Raw genomic sequence first — 24,933 nt, 5'->3', positions numbered from 1 at the left:
GTCTAAAAGCTGTATTAACATCAAGTTTGATGACAAGCAGTCTAAAAGCTGTATTAACATCCAGTTTGATGACAAGCTGCATAAAGCAGGCATTTCAATATTATGACATTTGAATAGATTGGCGCTTCTCCATTGACCACCAACCATGTTTGAGATACAATATTCCCCCCGAATATTATGTTGACTGGCTACCTCTCGCAATCATACCTACATGAGGACCTTAACTTGCACCACACAAACATACCTACACAGACCATATCAACTTGCACCACACAATCATACCTACATGGAGAAGAAATTCCGACAGCTTGTTTAGGATTGAATCCATGGCAAAAACGGCAAGGAATAGCGTTAAATACTGCATTTCTGCAGTGCCCAAATATAACTGCTAAATAACACCCGACTGCTAAAGCCATGGAGGACTAGGCAAAGATCTTTTAACATAATATGTCCCCTTTAACTGCCACACTACATAAGGTTAACCCTTTAATATCACACTACCGACGGTTACCGTCGGTAGTGTGATAGTAAAGGGTTAACCTTCTGTAGTGTGGCAGTGAAAGGGTTAACCTGCTGTTGTGTGGCAGTGAAAGGGTTAACTTTCTGTGTATTGTCACAGTGAAAGGGTTAGCCGTTTGGTAGTGTGGCAGTGAAAGGGTTAACACTCACAACTCACACCATTCAACTTCATGGACATGAACCTCTAACCAAAGCAAGGAAGCTATGGAGCCTACTGCTAGCTATGTCTCGTCATTGTGCCCTATCTGGGGTGTATGGCAGAGCACATTGGTCCTAGAGTAGAATGACATGTCTCCTCATTATTTTGGATTTTCCCACAAAGATCAAAAGACATGCCAACAAAGATAAAAGGAGAATTTCTATGGAGCGCCCCCTGTCTGTAACTCGGCGAAGGCCAGAGTAGGTTCCAATTTCTCAGAAACTCAAAAGACCCCTGAGAAAAACTTGATTTTCAGAGACATGGTTAGTGATTAAAACAAAAGATCCTGAAACTAAGAAATGTGGGACAAGTTGGGTTGTTGACATGAGTAACCTCAACCAGCAAAAAAAATACATAATACTGTACATAGTCAAATATCAAGCACTTCCCACTTCTAACTAAACCATAAGCAACATATATTTGGTGTAATATTACAAATAAAGATGCAAACATTTCAGCAGGTAAACAGAGCTAAAATCCATGGTACGTGAAGCCTAAGCTTGCCACGGCTACAGCGTCCTTTGTGGCAAGTGATTTCATTTTAAATTGTTATCCAGTCTCAAAACACAGGCATTCAAGCACAGTCTTAGTAGACAATTCCGTTCCATGGAGTAGAGAGGAGCTGGTCATGGTTTGCTAGGTGACGGTGTGGAGAGGAGCTGGTCATGGTTTGCTTGGCCGTGAGGTGAGGAGCTGGTCATGGTTTGCTAGGTGACGGTGTGGAGAGGAGCTGGTCATGGTTGGCTAGGTGACGGTGTCGTGGAGAGGAGCTGGTCATGGTTTGCTAGGTGACGGTGTGGAGAGGAGCTGGTCATGGTTGGCTAGGTGACGGTGTCGGAGAGGAGCTGGTCATGGTTTGCTAGGTGACGGTGTGGAGAGGAGCTGGTCATGGTTTGCTAGGTGACGGTGTGGAGAGGAGCTGGTCATGGTTGGCTAGGTGACGGTGTCGTGGAGAGGAGCTGGTCATGGTTGGCTAGGTGACGGTGTCGGAGAGGAGCTGGTCATGGTTTGCTAGGTGACGGTGTGGAGAGGAGCTGGTCATGGTTTGCTTGGCCGTGAGGTGAGGAGAGGAGCTGGTCATGGTTTGCTTGGCCGTGAGGTGAGGAGAGGAGCTGGTCATGGTTTGCTTGGCCGTGAGGTGAGGTGAGGAGCTGGTCATGGTTTGCTTGGCCGTGAGGTGAGGAGCTGGTCATGGTTTGCTTGGCCGTGAGGTGAGGAGCTGGTCATGGTTTGCTTGGCCGTGAGGTGAGGAGCTGGTCATGGTTTGCTTGGCCGTGAGGTGAAAGCTCCCGACGCCTCCAGCATGGTCTTCCTCCGGGCCGTCTCTTTGGCCACGTTGTGGTTAAGCCGTCTAAGTCGTTCCTAAAGAAAGATAAACACTAAAGTTAGAACTGAAGGATGAAATCGAACCTAAAAACACACCAATTTGTCTCTAGTCATTGGATAATATAGTCATTGGATAATACAGTTTGACTATGTAAATAATACACATTCATACCATCTGTATGATACCACAAAAGGACAACACATTTCAAATGTCATCATGATCGAACAAGCTGCTGACTTTATGTAAATAGCACACCAATTCCTATTTACCATGCATTATTCAACATTTGATTGGATCTGGTGGTCAAATTGTTTGTTTAATAAACACATTTAAAGATAATCAGTGCTCAGTGTGAATTTTTCCACATCTGGTCAATGTAAGCATGGTGTTATTCACTGTCAAAGATGAAAAGAAAAAGATGATAATGATAATAATTGATATTCTCCTTTGGTTCATTACAATTGACTAATTAATATTTCTGGCACTGGGAATACATTCCCTGAGATCCCTAGATACCAAGAACATGCAAATGGACCTTGTAGAAGTGGAGCAATCTTCCATTTACTTAGGTGTGTATTGTTAGGCGAATTTTCAGAAAATATGGCTCGGGCACATTAATTGCCAAAAGCGAGAATTCTCGTTTCTGTGCCCCAACCGTTCAGTGCCAAAAAACGAAGATTCTCGTTTCTGGGTAATTTTTCCCTTTTTAATACCCTAGGCCTATTTAATCTCAGGGTGAGGGTTGGCTGAAAAATGTATAGTGGGAATCTGAAGGTGCAGTACCGGCCGCATCCTACCAGGTGGCGGTATCGAGCTACATTTCTAACATTGTATCCTGGGCTGTGGAATGACCCCAGGTCACGGATTTCATTTGTTGTTCTCTGGGAGGCGCACAGTTCAGCCGGTTACATCGAAGCCCGTCAACTATGCTTGATCCGTATGGTATGGTTGTTTATAACGTCGAGCAAATGGGGATTGGATCTACCAGATGGCGATCAAGAAATTGGAATATTCTTTTTGGATTACTTTCGGCCAAAGGTAAAAGCGATTTGACGTCAATTCTAGCTTGATCCTGCAATGCTTTCACAGCGATCGGGCTGGTAACCATTTTTAGTGTTCAATTCGAATGCCGTTACTGACGCTCGAATAATCAGAAACTACCCCCCCCCCTCCCCCTTTCATGCATTCATGATGGAACATAATACCGATAATGTGGATTTGAATCCGGAACAATAGCGGGTTCAGGCGAGGAACGCTAGCGTCTACAATGTAATCGATGTGTAGGACTTAGGGGTGGACGGTATGGTCTAAAATGTATATCACGGTATAATTTGAAGCATAGACGGTAACGGTATATATCACGGTATCATCGTTTTTTTTTTTTTTTTATTATTTTATATAATTTTTTTTTTTTTTTATAAAATATATATATTATATAATTAGACTTGTACTTGTATTATCTGCGAGACATCGCCACCACGCAACAAGCTCCACTGTCTGTGTGTACTCTAGTAGCCTCCAGCTACGGCCAGGATTCCCCGGAGCTGCACCTGGACCTATACTCGAGTAGCCTCGAGCAGAGCTACGGCCAGGATTCTCCGGCGCTGCACCTGGACCCTATTGTATTGGTATAACGTTAGCAAGCCCTCAGCTCGAATACACATCGAATCAGTGTTATAAGACATTGATATCACGAGCTATCTGTAGCTACTGCTAGCCGTATATATAACGTTAATACAACGCCTCAGTGAATTATTTAGTTAAATGGGACATTTCGTTTTGAACGGTGAACTAACTTGCGTTAACGTGAGCTAACAGGTAGCACACACGTCTCTCTCTACTAGACTTTGTGGAGCGTTTGTTGATGTCAGGAGCTATCGGTAGCTGGCCGACTAGATACCGTTCGGTTAGACAATGCCTCATCATGTATTAAACTAAAAGTGAATAGTTGACTGGGTCATTTTGTAACGGTAGCTAAGCTAACGTTAGCTCAGGGAGACGCCACCGTCCTCCCGTCCCACTAGACTACTAGACCCGTGTTTACATGCGTGCGGTAGGGGCTGGCACGCCCACTGCGCGAAGCCTCCTAAATAACTTTTTCCAGTTCGCACATATCTATTATCTATGACTAATTCTATCTATTTTTAGGGGCAAATGCGAGTGAAATAGTCGCGCTGTGGTTACATGACGTCATTGCTATTTTAGAGCTGCACTACCGGTTACACGGTATAGTCAAAATCCATACCGTAGAGCAAATTCATACCGTTTATACCGTATACCGTTTATACCGTCCACCCCTAGTAGGACTATAACTCAGCATTTCCTGGATTACGATAGACCACTCTAAAACCACTTATATTCACCACGGTATAACACGGGAACGTATAAATGGGAAAATTATTTCTTTTTTGCATCTTGACCGGAAGAAACCCAGTGTCAAATGACTATAGTACTGTATCCATAGCTATAATATAGAATATGGTTATAGCTCTACAAACAAGGTGATCGATTACATGGGTCTAATGGTTGGCATGAGGCGATAACTTCCCGGGAAGAGGCGCGATGCACTGCTCTATTGTTAAGTTAAGAGCAATAATATATATATAGCAACACCATATAATATCACACCTCTCTGGGCGTTTTTTAGCAGACAATATGAAAATATATCCATTTTGGTGTTGCCTTCACATACACACATGTCCATCATATAGCTCTTCTCTTCTGTTGTGGGCTCCCATCAATGTCCCTCTCTGCGTCTTCCAAATAGCATAGTTGCACACATGAATCATCAATGGGTGATTTTCATTCAAGCTGCACAATAAATTATAGTCGTCAGATCAATTGATACGAGGCTACTTCAAACCATAGCTTTAACCCTTCACTATGATTGTGGAAAGATGATTGTGGACTTCAGGAGGTCGGGGGTCAAGGACTACAGCCCCCTCAGCATCGACGGGGCACCGGTTGAGAGAGTCAACAGCTTTAAGTACCTCGGAGCCTACATATCCGAGGACTTGACATGGACCACACACATTGACAGTGTTGTGAAGAAGGCACGACAACGCCTCTACTTCCTCAGGCGCCTAAGGAAGTTCCAAGTCAGTCAGAAGATCCTTAAGAACTTCTACTCATGTACAATAGAGAGCATCTTGAACGGCAACATCACCTCCTGGTTTGGGAATAGCACTGCACAAGACCGAAGCGGACTACAAAGAGTGACACGTTCAGCCGAACGCACAATTGGAGGGGGGCTCCCCACCCTCCAGAACATTTACAACAAGCGTTGCAAGGGCAAGGCTAAGAGAATCATTAAAGACTCCAGTCACCCGAACAACTGCCTCTTTGAACTGCTGCGGTCAGGCAAGCGATACCGGAGTCTCAAGGCGAGCACAGAAAGACTCAGAAGAAGCTTCTATCCCCAGGCCATCAGGCTGCTAAACGAACAATGAATGAACACTACACAACAACAACCACCATAGATCCTCCCCTACATATGTCTATACCGAACACTGTGACCTCATTTTCTTCTTCTAAACTACATGCTATACTATGTTATTTGATACTATCTTGTCTAGCACAGTCTCTGGAGCGTAACAGTAAGAAGCATTTTGTATGAAAGTATTCTGTACTTCTGTATGACAACTATTAAAGAAACTTGAAACTTGAAACTTGATTGTCACCATCACTGTGTAGGTATCTGGCTCAAGAGTCCTTTTCATTTTATATGTTCTGTGTCGTCCTCAACAAGTTCCAATGCTTGTTGAACATTATACCTCTTTTCGTGTCTTTTTGACATTTCATTAGAAAACCAGGGACAAGCTCCTCTCTCCTCTGCAACCAGTGCTGTCTGACGGCTCGATCTGCGGAGCGCACTGGAGTACATTGAAACGATAGGAACTTTCCATTGGTCCTCCCAGCCCATGTGACAATTTCTAGCATTTCCATTGGCTATAGGCTAAAAGCTACATAGATGAAAAACTTTAAATTTGAATTGAAAACCTTTATTTATCCCAGAGGGGAGATTCAGGTGTCCATCACAGCATCAACAGCCATTTAAAAACAGTTAATACATAACATACAATTAGTTAGTATATGTTAAAAAACAAAGACTGACATAATACGTAGGGCTAAGAAAAAGCAAAAAATAGGGCTAAAATAGAGCTAAAAGTGAGAATTACAGTCCACAAATCAGCTCCTCCAGTCCATGGCAGTTAGCCCGTCCTGGCCTAACTGATTAAACAAAAAGATTAGATGCAGCCTGCATTCGGAAAAGAGAAATAGACTGATCTAGATATTCCAGATTCTAGGCCGTACTTCTAGGCGCACTGCCAGTCAGCCTGTGAGTGACCGATACTCAATTCTGACAGGGAGAAGATAATCTCCTGATTAAGATACTAAATCGGGAGTGATCAGAATGTCTAGTGTCATGTGGGTGACACTCTGCTTTAGAGTCTTAATTACATCAGTATTGACTGAACAGTTTGGTGTTTGTAGGTGAAGTATTTACCTACCTTCCTTTTAAACCTAAGCCTGAAATGTAGTTGTTATTGCTGTGTAATTGTCAGAGAATGTGCTGTGAGTAAGTGCTTTTCACGCTTTTTTTCAGAACTACTTCAGCTTTCAATGTCTGTTATTGTTTGAACTTACTGTATGTTTTGAGTGTGTATCAAACGGTTATTAGACGAGGAAAACAAAAATCGGAATGGAATTCTTACAGGTTTTTAGTGAAGTAGACACTGCAATTGACCATCAATTTAGCTTATCACATGTACATTTTTAACTTTGAACTATTATGCAACTGCAATCAAGTTTGTGAACCCTGGCCTTTGAGGCAAATTTGACTCCCTTTTTTCTAGGGGGAATTTTGACCTTAGTGGTTGACCTTGAAGCTTCTAAAATTCTTCTCGTGTTTAATTCCTCAATAATTCCTCAGTTTTTGGATTACCGTAAAAGACAATATATGTGAAGAAAGCTCAGCTCCTTGGCTTTCAGATGGCGCAAATACTCAAAGAGTTACGGTACAGAGAAGCAGCAGTGGTAAATGGGCCCCAGGAGGGGCCTGTAGGTTTAGAAGGGTTACCAGGAGATGCGCAAGAAAAGGTTGAAATATTGTGATCCATGCGCAAGAACACAGTAAATCTCTTAGTTACAACCAGATTGTCAGTTTTATGTTCCTACATATTTTTGTGTTAGTTTATAGTGATGACTAAGGCTGAGACGATATGCCATTTGGAAGAATAGATAAATCGGGACAAAATTATCGATCGTTTTTTTATTATTATAAATTAAAAAATATATATATATTAAAAAATATAATGTAAAATATTATTATCACACACAAAATACTAACGTTAAATAAATTTTCTTTCTTTTTTACACATGCAAAAAAATTGATAAGTGATGCCACTTTGATTTCGATTTCACGCAGTTTTATAAATCAATAAGTGGTCTCAGCCTTAGTGACGAAAATGGTTATTGGCGCTTTAACAACGATGCTATCGATTGGTAGAATCCTTTCTCAGCACAATCCATGCAGTTCTTCATTACATAAATGGTATTTTTAAGCATATTCTTGGCCTGCTTGCCAGCTAGAGAAAGCTAGAGCATCACACGCGAAGAGTAAATGAGGGAAAGCAGTTGGAGCGTGCGAGACAGCGTCTTGTCAGATTTGATTAAAAACAGGAAAAACTATTTCTTGATTCAGAACAATTTGATCATGGATGAACAAAACATTCAATGCGAATGGTTGACTTGAATTTCAAGGACTTTTTAAGCACCATGTTAAATAAAATGGGCTGTTTTCAAGGAATTCCAGGCCTTGACTTTTTTTTGTAAAAAAAATCAAGCACTTCAAGGACCCTGTCTTCTGCTCTGACCCTTCTGCTGAACTGCAGGTGTGTGAGAGATACGCGTGTATGTTTCAGGATGATGTGTGATGCAGATGCATCCTAATTTCAGTTTGTAATATGTAGGACTGCCCAAATGAAATCGTTTGTGAATTGAAATGACCATCGAATCCCGATAGGTGGCAGTATCGCGTACCTTTTGAACTGGGCTAGTTTACTGTGGGGGGAGGGGGGGGTTTGCTCACTCACTGCTGGCCAGATTAGTAGCCACTAGCCTCGAAACTGCCTATTCAATGGCGAGCGAACTATTGGAGATTATTATGAAGAGGACAAAACTATCACACTTATGGATGATAAGGTGCGTTTTCACCAGACTACATTGGACTCAGCACTTCTGGTAAATCCTAAAAATACTATAGTCGGGGGCAGCTGGGTGGCGCTCGTCACCAACGCAAGAGACACCGGGTTCGAATCCGGCTGTCGACGTTGCCTCCGGCTTGGGCCGGCCGTCATACTAACTTAATTGGCAGAGTTAGCGGGTGGAAGTCGATGGGTGGTAATCTGAACATTGTGGACAGCGACTCCTACAGGTCGGTTGGGGGACACCTGCACAGCAGAGACAAGAAATGGCGTGGGTAGTGTGAGCCTCCCACACGTTACACCTCGCCAATGAGAGTCCGCGCTGGCAGGTGAAAAGATGTGACAGGCTGCCTCCTTGTGTATCGGAGGAGACACGTGATGCAAGGCTTCTATCCTCCCTACAACCGGCCAGTGGGGGGCATATGTGAGCAACGTTCAAGACGAGAGAGGGGAGAATTGGCACAGCGAAATTGGGATGGGAGAAAAATAGAAAAAGAGGAGGAAAAAGTGGATAAAAAAAAATACTATAGTCAAACCGGTCGAGGAGGTAACGTTCCGCGGTAGTCGCCGCCGGAGTTGAGAGCACTCCAGAGGCAACTGGTACCAGCAATGGCGATCGAGATCACGAACTATTGGAGATTATTATGAAGAGGACAAAATGATCACACTTATGGATGATAAGGTGCATTTTCACCAGACTATGTTGGATTCTAGTATTTTCAAACAGGCTGTTTGGATGTAACACTAACGTTATATGTTGGGCACTGCCAGGGCCAACTAACGTTATTTATTGTTTGTCAAGTTTGTTCTTATTTTCCCCACTTGAAGGGCTCAGGCAACGTGATAAAGGAAGGATATAACTCTGTGACTTCTTTGACCTTTGTTTGTCATTTATTTGGTTGACAAATGATGATGCTGGTCACAATAGCAGGTTATAAACCTGAAAGGGTATGAAAGTAAATGTTTCAACATCAACATAAATACATAGGCTATAATAATACCATAAATTATAGTTAACATTAATACATTTAGCCTATATTATCAGTTCATTCAAATAAACAATTACCAAATGCATTTTCATTAAGAACATTCATTCAGCATTTACCAATACATTTGACATTTTGTATTATTCTTATTTCTTATTATATATATATATATATATATATATATATACCATACAACCTATATTATATATATATATACCACATATAACCTATATTATATATATATATATATATACACAACATACCATATAACCTATATTATATATATAGTATTTACTTATTTATTTATTACACCAATCAACATTGTTCTTTAAACTTAACCATGTCATGAATGTCATGCATCAAAATGTTCAAACAATATATTCAAACTGTTGTAATGCCAGACATTACAGGCCTACAGAAACACCATTTCCTAGGGTGCACTGGGGCCGCATGTCAAACATAGCATGTTGAGCAGAGCTAACATGCTACAAACATTTCATGTTGAGCAGAGCTAACATGCTACAAACATATCATGCTGAGCAGAGCTAACATGCTAACACAAGCAAAGCACATGAACAGAGCTAACACAAGCAAAGCACATGAACAGAGCAAGCAGAGCACATATCATAAAGCAAGCAGGGCACATGCACATTAAGCAAGCAGGGAAGGTAAAAGTGAACATACCATTGGGTCATCACGTTCCTGGTTTGATTGCAGCTTAACTCACTGAGCACAATGAGCTGACTCAATGACTGATTGAATCATGGACTGAATGAGCTGGGGTTTTAATGCAAGTCCTCTGGGCTGCCCCCATAGATGCCGCGTCTCTACAATTCGTAGCCGCATTTCTGCAGACCCCTCTCTGATTGGTTGAACTCTATTTTTGCAGACCCCTCCCATTTCTGCAGACCCCTCTCTGATTGGTTGAGCGAAGCCCCTCTCTGATTGGCCCCCCGCATGAGCCGAGACAGGCTCCTTTAGCCAGGAGTCGAAACTCCGTTAACTCCAGAGAGAGAGGCTGAACGCAATTTATACGCATGGAAGTATTGATTACGCCATAACGAATCATTAAAAAAATATACCGTTAACTGGAATATGTTGTGTGTGCCTTTACACATGTTGGATAGGATTATGTAATTGGTTTGTATAGCGTCGCGTATAACGTTATTTCGCGTGACTTCACGGTTTATTCACATTTCACAACACAGCCAGCGGTCAACTTGTTTACACTCCCCACTTACTGTACAATGTAACATTTAGATTAACCCAGTTGTCTATCTGTATGTCATATGTTACGATGAATTGAAAATGGGGGACCCTGATGTAAACAAGACGAAAGTCTTTCTCTGGGGTCTGCATTCCCTTAACAATTGTATGTATTGAGCTGTACTGTGTACTGTATACCCATTCTGCAATCTGTTAATAAAGTTTTCAATCAATTCAATCAATCAATAACTAGACAGTTACAATATAACATTTAGATTAATTAACCCAGTTAATGCCTTAAGAGAGAGAGGCTGGTGGTCAAGTCAAGAGTTATTTGTCACAAGTTGTTTATTAGCCTAGACATTTTCAATTCATCATCTTGTTTACATCAGGGTCCCCCATGTTCAATTCATGATAACATATATGACATACAGGTAGACAGATGGACAGTACTGCTACATTTAGACATTTATGACATACCAGATTTTGAACTTGTGGTAGGCCTAGACATTTTCAATTCATCGTCTTGTTTACATCAGGGTCCCCCATGTTCAATTCATGATAACATATATGACATATATGTATGGGCCACTCTCCAGGTGACCTGCATCGACCTTGCCCACACCAGGATCTCCTCCTCAGACTGGTGAGTCATTCGCACAGTGGCCTCAAAAGAGGTATGGTCAACGCAGGTCCAGGATGGGTTCACCGCACGTCTGTACGTGCAGACATGATATGTGTAACCCTTCGGTAAAAGTCCTTCAACACACAAGCAACAAGATGTTATTTTTTTGAAAGCCAGTAAATACTGACAAAAAAAAGCATAGACACTTAGAAGAAGCAATGTATAGTCCCCCCCACCCACCCAACCTCCTCCAATGTACAGTTTCTACGTCAAATGTATAGCCTTTCTTTTCTGGACTCTTTTTGTATCACAAACAGTACTGTATTTGTAAATCTGGTATGTCATAAATGTCTAGATGTAGCAGTACTGTCTATCTGTCTACCTGTATGTCATATATGTTATCATGAATTGAACATGGGGGACCCTGATGTAAACAAGACGATGAATTGAAAATGTCTAGGCCTACCACAAGTTCAAAATCTGGTATGTCATAAATGTCTAGATGTAGCAGTACTGTCCATCTGTCTACCTGTATGTCATATATGTTATCATGAATTGAACATGGGGGACCCTGATGTAAACACGACGATGAATTGTGAAATGTGAATAAACCGTGAAGTCACGCGAAATAACGTTATACGCGACGCTATACAAACCAATTACATAATCCTATCCAACATGTGTAAAGGCACACACAACATATTCCAGTTAACGGTATATATCTTTTAATGATTCGTTATGGCGTAATCAATACTTCCATGCGTATAAATTGCGTTCAGCCTCTCTCTCTGGAGTTAACGGAGTTTCGACTCCTGGCTAGAGGAGCCTGTCTCGGCTCATGCGGGGGGCCAATCAGAGAGGGGCTTCGCTCAACCAATCAGAGAGGGGTCTGCAGAAATGGGAGGGGTCTGCAAAAATGGAGTTCAACCAATCAGAGAGGGGTCTGCAGAAATGCGGCTACGAATTGTAGAGACGCATAGATGCCAGATGGTAAACCAGTCAAGTCCTCCCATGCTGCCCGCATAGATGCCTGATGTAAATTATTCTCTTTTTACCCCTAAAGTTAATTTAATTTCAATTTACTTTGAAAATAGTTGCAAGGAGTACATTTGATCATTTAGGGGACATTTAAATTGTACCATTTGTTTTGGATAAATAATATATGTAATTTTGAGTCAATAAAATACATTTGGCTCTCTTTTCTCCTAAAGAGTTCGACATTGTTCCTGTTCTGACTCAAGACACTTCGGAGCAAGAGTGGACAGGGTTTTGGTGGACCTGCTGACAAAGGCAACGTCTATTTTACCGAACCCCATCATAAAACATGCCTTTGTAATGATCCCAGCGTCAGAAAACTATTCCGTGAGGGACCCCCCCCCATGGTGGCTTTGTGAATAGAATCATTCTATGTATGGTCATGTTTACCTTTGACCTGGAAATAATATAGGTATCAGGTGAGCAACAAGGACGAAATGCGCATATGCGCACAAAACACATCATATCTCGCGTTCCAGGAAACTGAACTGGATTATTTTGAAACAGGACGATTTTTTGCATGGGATAGCGCAGGAACGAAGATATGTAGAAGTAAACGGGTTGTTCCCTGTTGGAGTATACATATTTCCTTTCAAATGAGCCATACTATTGTCTCCATAGCTATAATATAGAATATACGATGAGTCTGCAAACATCGTGAAAATGGTAAAAAAAAAAAAAAAAAACACTAGCGGCAGGGAGTACAGAAGGAAAAACAGCGTGGCTGTCAAAGAGTTAAGACGGATGACAAAACATGGATATTTCAAACACTGACCTGAGCATTCTGAAGAATATTGTTCACCAGCACAACTCTGCGTCTGGCGTTGAGGAGCTTCTTCACATAGGGGTCCAGGTCTAGCGCCACCTTCTGGTGCTCATTGATCCTGCACAACTCTGCAATGAATTGATATTATATTCATTTACACAAAGCCTAAAATGTAGATTTCACAAATAATCATTCATGTTTTACAGTATGATGAAATAAGTGCCTTTAATAAAACGTAATCTTAGTCTGCTCATTTCTTTCAGCTGGATCTTGAAAGACTTGAATAGTGTTTCAGGAAAGGTACTTTGTGGCCAATTGTATTTGTAAAGCATGGGGGTAAGAAAACGGAATACTTTGTATGTGTGAAATGGAATTTTTATACTGGTGTTGATTTTTAAATGTACATTTCTATGTTGTAACCATTGCATAGGTTATATAGTGTATTGTAGTGATGCACGATATATATAATTTTTTTTTACATGTTTTGGTCTTAGTTTAAAAATATCAGTCATTTCTGAAAATAAGTTACAAAAGTTTTTAAAAAAACATGCGTTTTGGAAAATAGCTCTTTATTTGATTATCATAACAAAAGTGTTTTCTATACAGAGATATCGACATCGGTAAATATCGGTATCGGTCAGAACAGCAATATTAATATCGGTTATCGGTATCGGCCACAATTTTCACATCGGTGCATCACTAGTGTATTGTAAGTCTGTGTATATATAATACAAAATTCATCAATCCACTGGGTGAAGATATGTGTAGCCAATAATTTGCATACATCAGGACAACAAAAACAATATATAAATATACACACAGTGGGAAAACAGTGATTATCTGTAAGTTAATCAACTCTAGTCTGCAGTAAGTGATTATATAAATTTCCTGGGAAACCTGTATCTTTACCAACTCTGTGGTAAATGTGCATATTAACTGGTTATTGTGCATATCCTAACCACATTGTATATCTGGGTGAACTACATTATATGTATCTATTTATTAGAGATTTGCACTACATTCATACCTCATTTGCACCTTGCCTTAAAAAGATGTTTGTACCTCATTATCTGCATTTTGTACCTTTGTCTGCATTTTGACTTCATTGTACTTAGGTTGTACTTTAGTTTGTTTATTGTACTGTATTTTATATAGTGTTATTCCTCTTTTACTGTATGAAGCACATTCTCAGGGGCTCATACAGAACCAAGCATTTCACTGTAATGTACATGTACCTTATACGTGACAAATAAAAACAAACTTGAAACTTGAAAATCCCACAACAACAACTCTTAAAGATGTTGATACTTTCAACTTGCAGAACGAAACCTCGCCTTCCCTGGCACTGGCTACAAATCCATCTGATGTTCTGGGATTCTGGGTGAGCTAGATTATAATGCCTTATATTTCTAGAAACCTCCAAACTTGCTGTTTCATTCGGTATGACGAGGGCTGTAGGCAGGGACGTGCACAGGACTTTAGAGGGGCAGGTGCTCAAAGGCTGAAAAGGGCACTACACTTGTGTGTATATATTAACCGAGCGCGCGAGCACGATTTTTAAGGGCCCTTTTCGGGCGGGGCCCCCTTTTTATGCTTTTTGGGGGGTTTTGGTGATCAAATATTGAATATTGAACTATAATAATCAGTGCAGGAGGGGAGGGAATAAGTGCTTACCCTACAGACCCCAAGAAGTGCTGTATATTCTGTATTGTTTAATATAAATGCATTTTTTATTCCAATCCCGATTTGTATTTGAGATTCCCAAATCCCATCGGACTTGACTTCTTCGTGTCCCTCAATGAGTGTAATACCAGCATTCAACTGTATGCGCCACAGCGGTTTCTATCATCGTCATCACCACCATCTGGTATGTCATAAATGTATAGATGTAGCAGTACTGACTATCTGTATGTCATGTATGTCATATATGTCTATATGAATTGAAAATGGGGGACCCTGATGGAAACAAGACAAACGTCTTTCTCAGGTCTGCATCCCCTTAACAATTGTATGTATTGAGCCGTACTGTATTGTACCCATTCTGCAATCTGTTAAATAAAGTTTTCATTCATTCATTCATTCACCCACGCTATGCATAAAATATATAGGTCCGCGGAGAGGCACGCTGAGGAGGCTGTGCAAACTGCAATGGAATATGGGGCATCGCTCTCTCTTTACCTAATATTTTGATTCTATCCTAAAAAAATGAAATGTTCCTGAGGTGAAAGTAGCATGTCTTGGTGATGTTGTTGATGTGTGGTTCGAATGATAGTTTGGGGTCAAAAAGAACACCCAAGTTTTTCACTGTGGGGGAGGGGAGGATAGAGTCAGTGGTTGTTGATGGATATGGAGCAGTCAGGGTTTTTACGGAGAAGCTGAGGTGTGCCCATTACAAGGATTTCGGTTTTAGCACTATTGAGTTGGAGAAGGTTGTGATTCATCCAGATTTTTATTTCAGAGAGGCAGGAGGAGAGGGCAATAGTAGCAGCAGTGGTGTCGGGAGGGGAGTGAATGTATAACTGTGCGTCATCGGCGTAGCAGTGGTATTGGAGACCATGTGTTCTGGAAATGTGGCAGAGGGGTAACATATAAAGGGAGAAGAGTATGGGACCAAGGACTGAGCCTTGGGGGACACCAGATGTAACGGGGAAAGAAGTTGAGGTATGACTGTCCATGGTGGTGAACTGCTGTCTGTCTGATAGATAGGAGTAAAATAGGTGGAGAGCTGAGCCTGTGATGCCAACTGTGTGTTCTAAACAGGAGAGTAGGATGTTGTGATCAATGGTGTCAAAAGCAGCGCTGAGGTCGAGGAGGATGAGTATGTAGAGAAAACCGGAATCTGAATTTACCAGGATATCGTTGGTGACTTTAACAAGAGCAGATTCTGTGCTGTGGTGTTTTCGGAAGCCTGATTGAAAGGGTTGAAAAAGGGAGTTGTTCTCTAGGTGGGTGTGGGGCTGGTTGGAGATAATATTTTCAAGTATTTTGGATAGAAATGGTAGGTTGGAGATTGGCCTGTAGTTACTGAGGGTATTGGGATCCAAATTGGGTTTCTTGATGAGGGGGGTGAGGGTGACAGCTGCTGTTTTCAGTAATGGGGGGAAAACACCAGATGAGAGGGATGTGTTGATGATGTGTGTGATGGGGGGGCTGAGGGCAGAGATGCAAGATTTTGTGAGAGAGGAGGGGATAGGGTCAAGGAGGCATGTTGTGGGTTTGGATTGCATTATAGTCTTGGTGACAGTATCTGTAGAAAAGTCAGTGATGTGTGAGAGTTTGGTGCCTGTGAATATAGGATCTGGGGGGGGGGCTGGGTGTGCTGGGCGGTTTTGGCTAAGATATCTTTTCGAATGTTGTCAACTTTGTTGATAAAAAAGTTCATGAAGAGGTTACATTGGTCAGTGGATGCTGGGAGTGTGGCTGGTTTAACTGGAGTGTTGATGGTGGAAAAAATAAACCTGGGGTTGTTGCGGCGTGTTTCAATCTGGGTGGAGTAGTATTGGGATCTGGCAGTTTGCAGGGCTTTAGAATCTGTTGATGGGACCGATAGGCAATGAGGTGATATTTTGAACCAGTTTGCTACCATTTGCGTTCAAGCTGTCGACCAGTTGTTTTAAGGGAACGCAGTTCAGGGGTATACCAGGGAGCAGAGCGGGAAAAGGAGACTTTACGTGACTTTAGGGGGGCAGCTTTGTCTAGAATGGAGATGAGAGATGTGTTATACAGTTGAACAGCATGGTTGGGGGAGTGAGATTGAAGCACATTTACAGAGGAGGTGATGTCATTGCACTGAATGGGGAGATTAACAGATTGTACATTGCGGAAAGTGATTATGCGTTTACTGTTAGAGTGGTAGATGAATAGACAGATTAAAGCAAACAGCAAGGTGATCGGAGATTCCAAGTTCAGAGCTTGTGAGAGAAGTAATAGATAAAGGGAAAGGCTTCCGCCTACCTCCGGTCAATGGTCTCCAACTACACACAGGTATGACTGCGTGAGCAAATGTGTTATTTATTTATTTTTATTTTTTAATTGGAGTATCGGAGTGTGTATTGGCGTTCCATGTAGGAGATGCGACAGGACTATGCCAAAGAGTGACCAGACGCAGGTCCCATTCTGTTGCATGTGAGGTGTGGACGGTTGTAAGCGGGAATTAGTCGTGTGTATTAAATCAAATCAAATTTATTTATTTTTGTTTTAGTCTCCTCCCATCGATCATCCATAGCAACACTACCATCACCGACATCCAAGAAGGGGGATCCCCCCTTGAACAGCCCTTCTAAGGTTTCTCTCCACATTGCCTGTGGTGCTTTTTCCCTATTGCTAGGTTTTTTTGTGAGTTTTTCCTTACCTTCGCTTGGGGTATGTCTGGGAGTGTTGTTTTGGATTTCATGATGGTTTTTTTGTTCTTGATTTATTGTGATGTTTCTTCTTGACTTGTTTAAAGAAGACTTGTCCAGCCCATGGGGACATTAACGTGTGATTGCGGGCTTTACAAATACACTTTATTTGATTTAATTTAGAGAAAATAGGAACCACAAATGCCCGGTTAGGGGAAACAGGGGGAGGGGGAGGGGGAGGGGCCGGGCTGGTTTTGATAGGAATAGAAAAAAGAGCGATCAAACATGTGTCTTCCATGCGGCTAGTTCGGGCATTGGGTAAAGAGGTGCCCCTATTTTAAAAATTGACAGTTTTAATGTTTTTTCTTGTAATCAATCATAAAGCTGCAGATTGCTCATATAAAAAGGATCAAAGTGACACAGTAGGGCAAATCATTACCACGACCACCCAGACAGGGATAAAGGTATAACCAAGAAAGTGAAATAGCTTGGCGAGATATATACTGTAAAGGGGTGTGTTACAGACAACCTGGAAAAACAGAATGAAGAATATTCTAAGGTAGAGATATTGTTATGGATGTTACTTAGAAAGGGAGCCCATAAGGAACCTTAGATTGTGAAATGCTTTTCCGTTGTTAGAAAAGGAGCCGGAGAGGGAAGGTTAAACGCCCTTCCCCCTCTCCTAGACAACAGGATGCATGTTTAGTTCAGTAATTTTTTTCTTCAGTTTCCACATCAATGTAAATGTGCCAGAATTAGCTAATGAGCTAGTTTTCATCTGTAGTCCCTGCGTAACATGTTAGCAATAGCTTGTTCTAGTTACTTGAACAGCACCAATTAGAAATCCTATTTGTTAAAGGTTGGAGCATTAAAAAAAAAGTACAATATAACCACAGTAGAACCATAAGTATTTGTAAGGCAGAATAGTTTTGCTTAAAGTCAATCTTGTAGTGTGATGTTATGTTGAATGTCTCACCTTTGCCTATGCTAAATACCGCCCCCCCCCCCCCCCCTATTGAAACCGGCACCGAGATGCGTCACAATTTATAGTGACAACAGCAGGAAGCAACGGCCGCAACACCAAGACAATGGGAGGGGAACCTCCAACCCTCTAACAAAAATACTTTTGAAATGCATCTTCATCTAGAGCACAATCAGGACACTACAAAAAGGTCACCTGTTGAGGTGTGAACATGTGAACCTCTTTCCACAGTGACACATAATGAATGTGGTATAAAGTGAGATATAATGATGAGGTTAAAAATAACATGCGCCCAGAAAAGCGGCAATTTTTTTTTTCAAAGCTTATCTTTATACTTTATACGTATAGCACATGCATAAGCCTGGTCTCTTTTGAAAGATAACGTTCTTTTTTTGTATCCGCTTTTTCTCCTTATTTTTCTATTTTTCTCCCATCCCAATTTCGCCTCGCCAATTATCCCTTCAATTCTCCCCTCCCCTGTCTCGAACGTTGCTAGACTATGCCTCCCACTGGTCGGCTGCAGTGAGGACCAAGCCTTGCATCACGTGTCCCCTCCGGTACACGAGGAGGCAGCTGTCACATCTTTTCACCTGAACAGTGCGATCTTAAATGAAAACGAAATGAAAACGAAAAAGATCAAAATCGTTTTCATCTGGACATGGCCTTTATGGTCAAAATTGGACTTTATGGTGTTCTTGTTTTGTTCTTGACTTATTGTGATGTTTCTTCTTGACTTGTTTAAAGAAGACGTGTGCGGCCCATGGGGACATTAACGTGTGTTGTCGGGCCTTACATATAAATCTGATTTGATTTGAACTGTTTTTAAATGGCTGTTGATGCTGTGATGGACACCTGAATCCCCCTCTGGTATTTTTGAACATGCAGCATTCTCTCCTAAAGCTAGAAATCAGAGTGAGAACCCTCTGATTGGTGATGTCACTGGGATGTAAAATCTGGGGGGGGCTGCTCCATAGACAATGAATGGAGCCCATACAATGATTGTGTGAGCTCTTACACCCAAATGAGGTTTATATTCTAGCATTGCTAGAATGTCTGAACCAGATTTAAAACCTAATTTGGGTGTAAGCTAGAAAGAAATTCATGGTTGGTTTTATAAATTAGTCAGTGGGTGCACAAAGGAACTCATTAGCATCCATGTGTAAAAAGATACAAATCTGTTAATGAGGCACAAGCTAACACTAACAAAATGCCCAACAGTCAGTTGTGTGCGTCACTGGCAATGAGTTGATCTATCACACTGTTAATAATTGGATTTTATTGTTTACACTGACTCTTTTTTATTCTATTTTTTACTTCTCCACTGTACTTTAATTGTATGACCTGTATCATGTCTTCTACTATCACATGTACCTCCCCTCCCCCCATGCTGCCTGAATTTCCCCATGGGGATCAATAAAGGAATATCTTGTCTTTTATAACCATCTAGCATAATCCTGGATCTAAAATATTTATTGAGCATAGTTTCTAATCTATGTCTCAATAACACAGAAACAAAAAGGTGTGGGATTCCCGAAAGTTCCCAAAAATAACAAAGTTCTCGTTTGGTCGGGGAATATGCACAACAACCAGTTCACGTTTGTGAATATGCACATTTCCAGGACAATGTGTACAGGTAGATAGATAGACCTGTTCGCTGTGTATACGTCAGACTCAGTGTGCGCACGCATCAAGGGGGCAAAAGGACAACGGGGCAGACTACAATATATTTGCATTTGTGAGCCATGCTAGCGATCTAAACGATCAATCCATGCCAAAGCTAGATATGTAAAAGGTGAAAGACTCTCACTCACAGCCATGCTGTGATTTGACTAAATGACATCCAGCCATTTTCGTTTGAAACAACTTTTAGCCAGGGCAGTGTCATGGTTTCTCCAGAGAGCCCTGTCGTACTTTATTAGCCAGCTCGCGCAAGTAGGGGGCCGCTTAGTCACGTGACTCAGTTGGTATTGCTGATTGGCTCGAACACGGTATGTTTGTATACAGCGAACAAGTCTATAGGCCCAATTGTCCTTTCCATATACGACACATCATCTATCATATATCACCTGTAGCCAGGTTGTCGATGTGTTCTCTCAGTTCCACCTGACTCTCCCTGTGAAATATGGAAACAAAGAGCATTATTAATGTTGACCTGCATTGATAATAATTTGTTCAATGTTTACTGTAATGGAACTGGTTCAAGTCCGTTAGGCAACACAACACGAAAAAATAGGTGAGAATACTTTGAATACAATATACCTATAAATTATATTATCGGTATTATCGGCCTCACACACACACACACACACACACACACACTTGTACAGTTTTGCTTGTACAGTGTCCCCCACCCCACCCCTCCTACCCAACCCCCCCCCCCCCCCCCCCCCCCACCCCAAACCCCCACCCACCTACCCAACCTCCTCCAATGTACAGTTTCTACGTCAAATGTATATACTCTCTTTTCTGGACTCTTTTTGTACCACAAACAGTACTGTATTTGCAAATCTGGTATGTCATAAATGTATAGATGTAGCAGCAGTACTGTCTTCTATCTGTATGTCATGTATGTCATATATGTTATGATGAGTTGAAAATGGGGGACCCTGATGTAAACAAGACGAAAGTCTTTCTCTGGTCTGCATCCCCTTAACAATTGTATGTATTGAGCTGTACTGTACTGTAGTCTGTGTACCCATTCTGCAATCTGTTAATAAAGTTATCAATCCATCCATCCATCCACCCACCCACCCACCCACCCACCCACCCACCCACGCACACACACACACACACACACACACACACACACACACACACACACTGGTAATGAGCATCACGGGACTGGAAGTCACTAGTGTTAGGTTGAAGCAGGCAGTTCGTTTATAACGCGGGGTTATCGTTAATGTGAATATATCATTACCTCACTGAGTGAACATGCAGGTCAAGCTGCTGGACAGCTGGTTTTAACAGGTCCAGTAAACCCTCGGCTACAGCGTCTTTCCCAGGTGGAGTCTCGACTGACAGCGCTGCCATGGCTGCGACGCGACGGGACGACAGGAAAGCAGACAGGAAGTAACGTATGGTGGGACAACAGGGAAGCAGACAGGAAGTGACGTAGAGGTGGTTAGAGAACTGCGTTATTTTTAAACCTAGTCGCATTTTGCGGAGACGCTCTCTGATTGGCCACTGACTGACGCTCTCTGATTGGCCACTGACATGTTTGCCCAATCGCGCGACGAGCTGTGTCTTTGCCCATTTCCGGGTCTAACAGCAGCAAACTACCTAACGCCTAGTTTATCACTGGTTAAGCTTAGGCGACTCTTTCGAAGTTGGTTATGGTTAGAGTTTGGAATCAGGGCTGGTGTTCTATCGCCCTGCTCTAAGACAAACTCTAACCTTAACCAACTTCGAAAGAGTGCCTGAATGAATGAATGAATGAAAACTTCATTTAACAGATTGCAGAATGGGTACAATACAGAATGAATGAATGAACACTTTATTTAACAGATTGCAGAATGGGTACAATACAGTACGGCTCAATACATACAATTGTTAAGGGGATGCAGACCTGAGAAAGACGTTTGTCTTGTTTCCATCAGGGTCCCCCATTTTCAATTCATATAGACATTTATGACATACACAACATACATGACATTTATGGCATAGGGACATATAGGTATTTAGTACTGATACATTTGTGACATAAACGGTATTCAAATATACACTACTGTTACCCCTAGATCCTGACAGAGTATATACATATGATGGGGAGGGGACTGTACAGGAGGGGGTGGGTGGGTGGGAGAGAAATATACATACGGCGGGGAGGGAATATATACATGTGGTTGGGGAGGAGACTGTCTATTAGGAGGTGGTGGGGGTTTTGGGCATTTACGGTGGCCAGTTTCAAATTGCGAAACGTGTTTAGTCCCTTGTTTGAGCCGAATCTGGGTTTAACATGATTTGTTGAGCTTCCTCTGGTGTAGTGGTTGTGGTATTCACTGACCTTTGGGAAGTATTTTGACATGTACATGGGTACCCCGGTCGTATAGTGTATCTTGTAGACCAGGCCCATTGCAAGTTGCTGTACTCTGTCGTCTACTCTAAGCCATCCTAGGTTGTCAAAGTGGGCAGGGGTGAGGTGGGTTCTAGGAGTCAGGTCAAGCAGTAGTCTGACCAGTTTGTTTTGTGATGTTTGTAATTTTGTTTTAAGCGCCTTTGAGGTGCTTTGGTACCATGAGGTGCACGCATAGTCGTAGTACCCTTGAATGAGTGCTCCTGCCAGAGTCTTCAGGGTATTCTTGTTTACCAGTACGGCTCAATACACAGTGGCTTAACCAGTGTAGAAACAGGCGTCGGCCAATCAGAGAGCGTCTCCGCAAAATGCGGCTAGGTTTAAAAATAACGCTAGAGGCCTACGAAACTCGTTTGATTGATTGATTGATTGATTGAACATTTTATTAACAGATTGCAGAATGGGTACAATACAGTACAGCTCAATACACACAATAATAATTATAATAATTAATTTAATTTATATAGCGCTTCTCAATGACCCGAAGTCGCTGACAGTATTGTTAACCCTTTCACTGCCACACGACAGAAGGTTAACCCTTTACTGTTTGATTGATTGATTGATTGATTGATTGATTGATTGATTGATTGATTGATTGATTGATTGATTGATTGAAAATTGTATTAACAGATTACAGAATGGGTACAATACAGTACAGCTCAATACTTTCGTCTTGTTTACATCAGGGTCCCCCATTTTCAATTCATCATAACATAATATGACATGACATACAGATAGACAGTACTGCTACATCTATACATTTATGACATACCAGATTTACAAATACAGTACTGTTTGTGATACAAAAAGAGAAAAAAAGAAAAAAAGAGAGTATATACATTTGACGAAGAAACTGTACATTGGAGGAGGTGGGGGGGGGGGGGGGGGTAGGTGGGGTGGGGGGGTTTGTACATTGGAGGTGGATGGGGGGGATGCCTGTACCCGTTCCGCAACTGTAAGTTACTTCCGGGGTAGGCCTGATTGGCCCCGACAGGCACGTGACGCGGCAAACTCAGGACGCGCAACGAGGCTGCTGAGAGCTGTCGCGCGGAAATAGGCTGTCTATTGCCATTCTCTAACACAAACTCTAACCTTAACCAGCTCCTTAACAGCGCCTAAACTTAACCGTTCTAACCTTAACCAACTCCGAAACAATGCCTAACCTTAACCTTAACCTTAACCATGCCTAACCTTAACCATAGAAAGAATATTGCCATTCTCTAAGACAAACTCTAACCTTAACCAGCTCCTTAACAGCGCCTAAACTTAACCGTTCTAACCTTAACCAACTCCGAAACAATGCCTAACCTTAACCTTAACCTTAACCATGCCTAACCTTAACCGGCGAAAGAATACACGTAAAAAAAAAAATCACGTTAAAAAAAAATTTTTGATGGGATTCGAACTCATCAACAACGGACCGCAGGACCGCAGGACCGCTGCTCTGCCAGGTGAGCTGAAGCGCCGAATGAAAATCATGGCGGATTTGGGCGGTTACATAATTCCGCAAGCTCTGCCGCTCCGCTCCGCGGAGCGTGCCGCGCGGCAGAGAAAGTTGCGCGTCACGTGCCTGTCGGGGCCAATCAGGCCTACCCCGGAAGTAACTTACAGTTGCGGATAAGCTATAAGCGGGGGGGGATGGGTAGGCGGGTGGTGGTAACTGCATTGGATTATCGACGAAACCTTACTTGGTCCAAGAAGAGGGTCTCATGTATTATTGGGTTAGGACATTTACTGTACATTGGAAGGGGTTGGGTTAGAACATTTACAGGGGTCAGTTTCGAATTGCAGTCTCCCGTAGGTGCTCTTTGAGAGTGGTTTTAAAAGTGGGTAGTGATTCACATTCCTTTACAGCTGTGGGTAGGGCGTTCCACATTGATGTGGCATAATTGCGAAACGTGTTTAGTCCCTTGTTTGAGCCAAATCTGGGTTTAACATGATTTGTGGAGCTCCCTCTGGTGTTGTGGTTGTGGTATTCATTCACTGACCTTTGGGAAGTATTTTGACATGTACATGTACATGGGTACCTTAGTCGTGTAGTGTATATTGTAGACCAGGCCCATTGCAAGTTGCTGTACTCTCGTCTACTCTAAGCCATCCTAGGTTGTCAAAGTGGGCAGGGGTGAGGTGGGTTCTAGGGGTAAGGTCAAGCAGTAGTCTGACCAGTTTGTTTTGTGATGTTTGTAATTTAGTTTTTAGCGCCTTTGAGGTGCTTTGGTACCATGAGGTGCACGCATAGTCGTAGTACCCTTGAATGAGTGCTCCTGCCAGAGTCTTCAGGGTATTCTTGTTTACCAGAGAGGAGATCCGGTCCCGGTCGCTGTCGGTTGTGTGATAGTAAAGGGTTAACCTTCTGTTGTGTGGCAGTGAAAGGGTTAACCGGCTGTCGTGTGGCAGTGAAAGGGTTTAACCTTCTGTGTATTGTCGCAGTGAAAGGGTTAACCGGCTGTTGTGTGGCAGTGAAAGGGTTAATGATAAATCAATCATGATTTAATGAGTCTGCTTGGTAAATTGCATATATTTAGTCTGAACACCCTCTCCGTGGGGGCAGGGTCTGAAAACCCTCTCCGTGGGGGCGGGGTCTGAAACCCCTCTCCGTGGGGGCGGGGTCTGAAACCCCTCTCCGTGGGGGCAGGGTCTGAACGTGTGAATATTTTAGGCAACCAA

The 24,933-nt window shown here is 42.2% G+C and overlaps 1 protein-coding gene across 1 annotated transcript; it reads right to left on the bottom strand.

Annotated features, from left to right (window-relative positions):
• Positions 1 to 963: 963 nt before the first annotated feature.
• snapin (SNAP associated protein) lies at positions 964 to 21,243 on the bottom strand. Its single transcript, XM_084312280.1, has 4 exons — positions 21,112 to 21,243; positions 20,258 to 20,304; positions 12,879 to 12,997; positions 964 to 2,080 (listed from the first exon to the last, which is right to left on the bottom strand). The coding sequence occupies exons 1-4, from the start codon at positions 21,222 to 21,224 to the stop codon at positions 1,976 to 1,978; spliced, it is 384 nt and encodes a 127-aa protein (XP_084168406.1). The 5' UTR covers positions 21,225 to 21,243; the 3' UTR covers positions 964 to 1,975.
• Between the last annotated feature and the right edge of the window lie 3,690 nt (positions 21,244 to 24,933).

The sequence above is a fragment of the Notolepis coatsorum genome (assembly GCF_963971535.1).
Source record: "Notolepis coatsorum genome assembly, chromosome: 4".
NCBI lineage: Eukaryota > Metazoa > Chordata > Actinopteri > Aulopiformes > Paralepididae > Notolepis > Notolepis coatsorum.
Note: the sequence above shows the minus strand (reverse complement) of the source record. Positions and strands in the feature narration are given on the sequence as shown.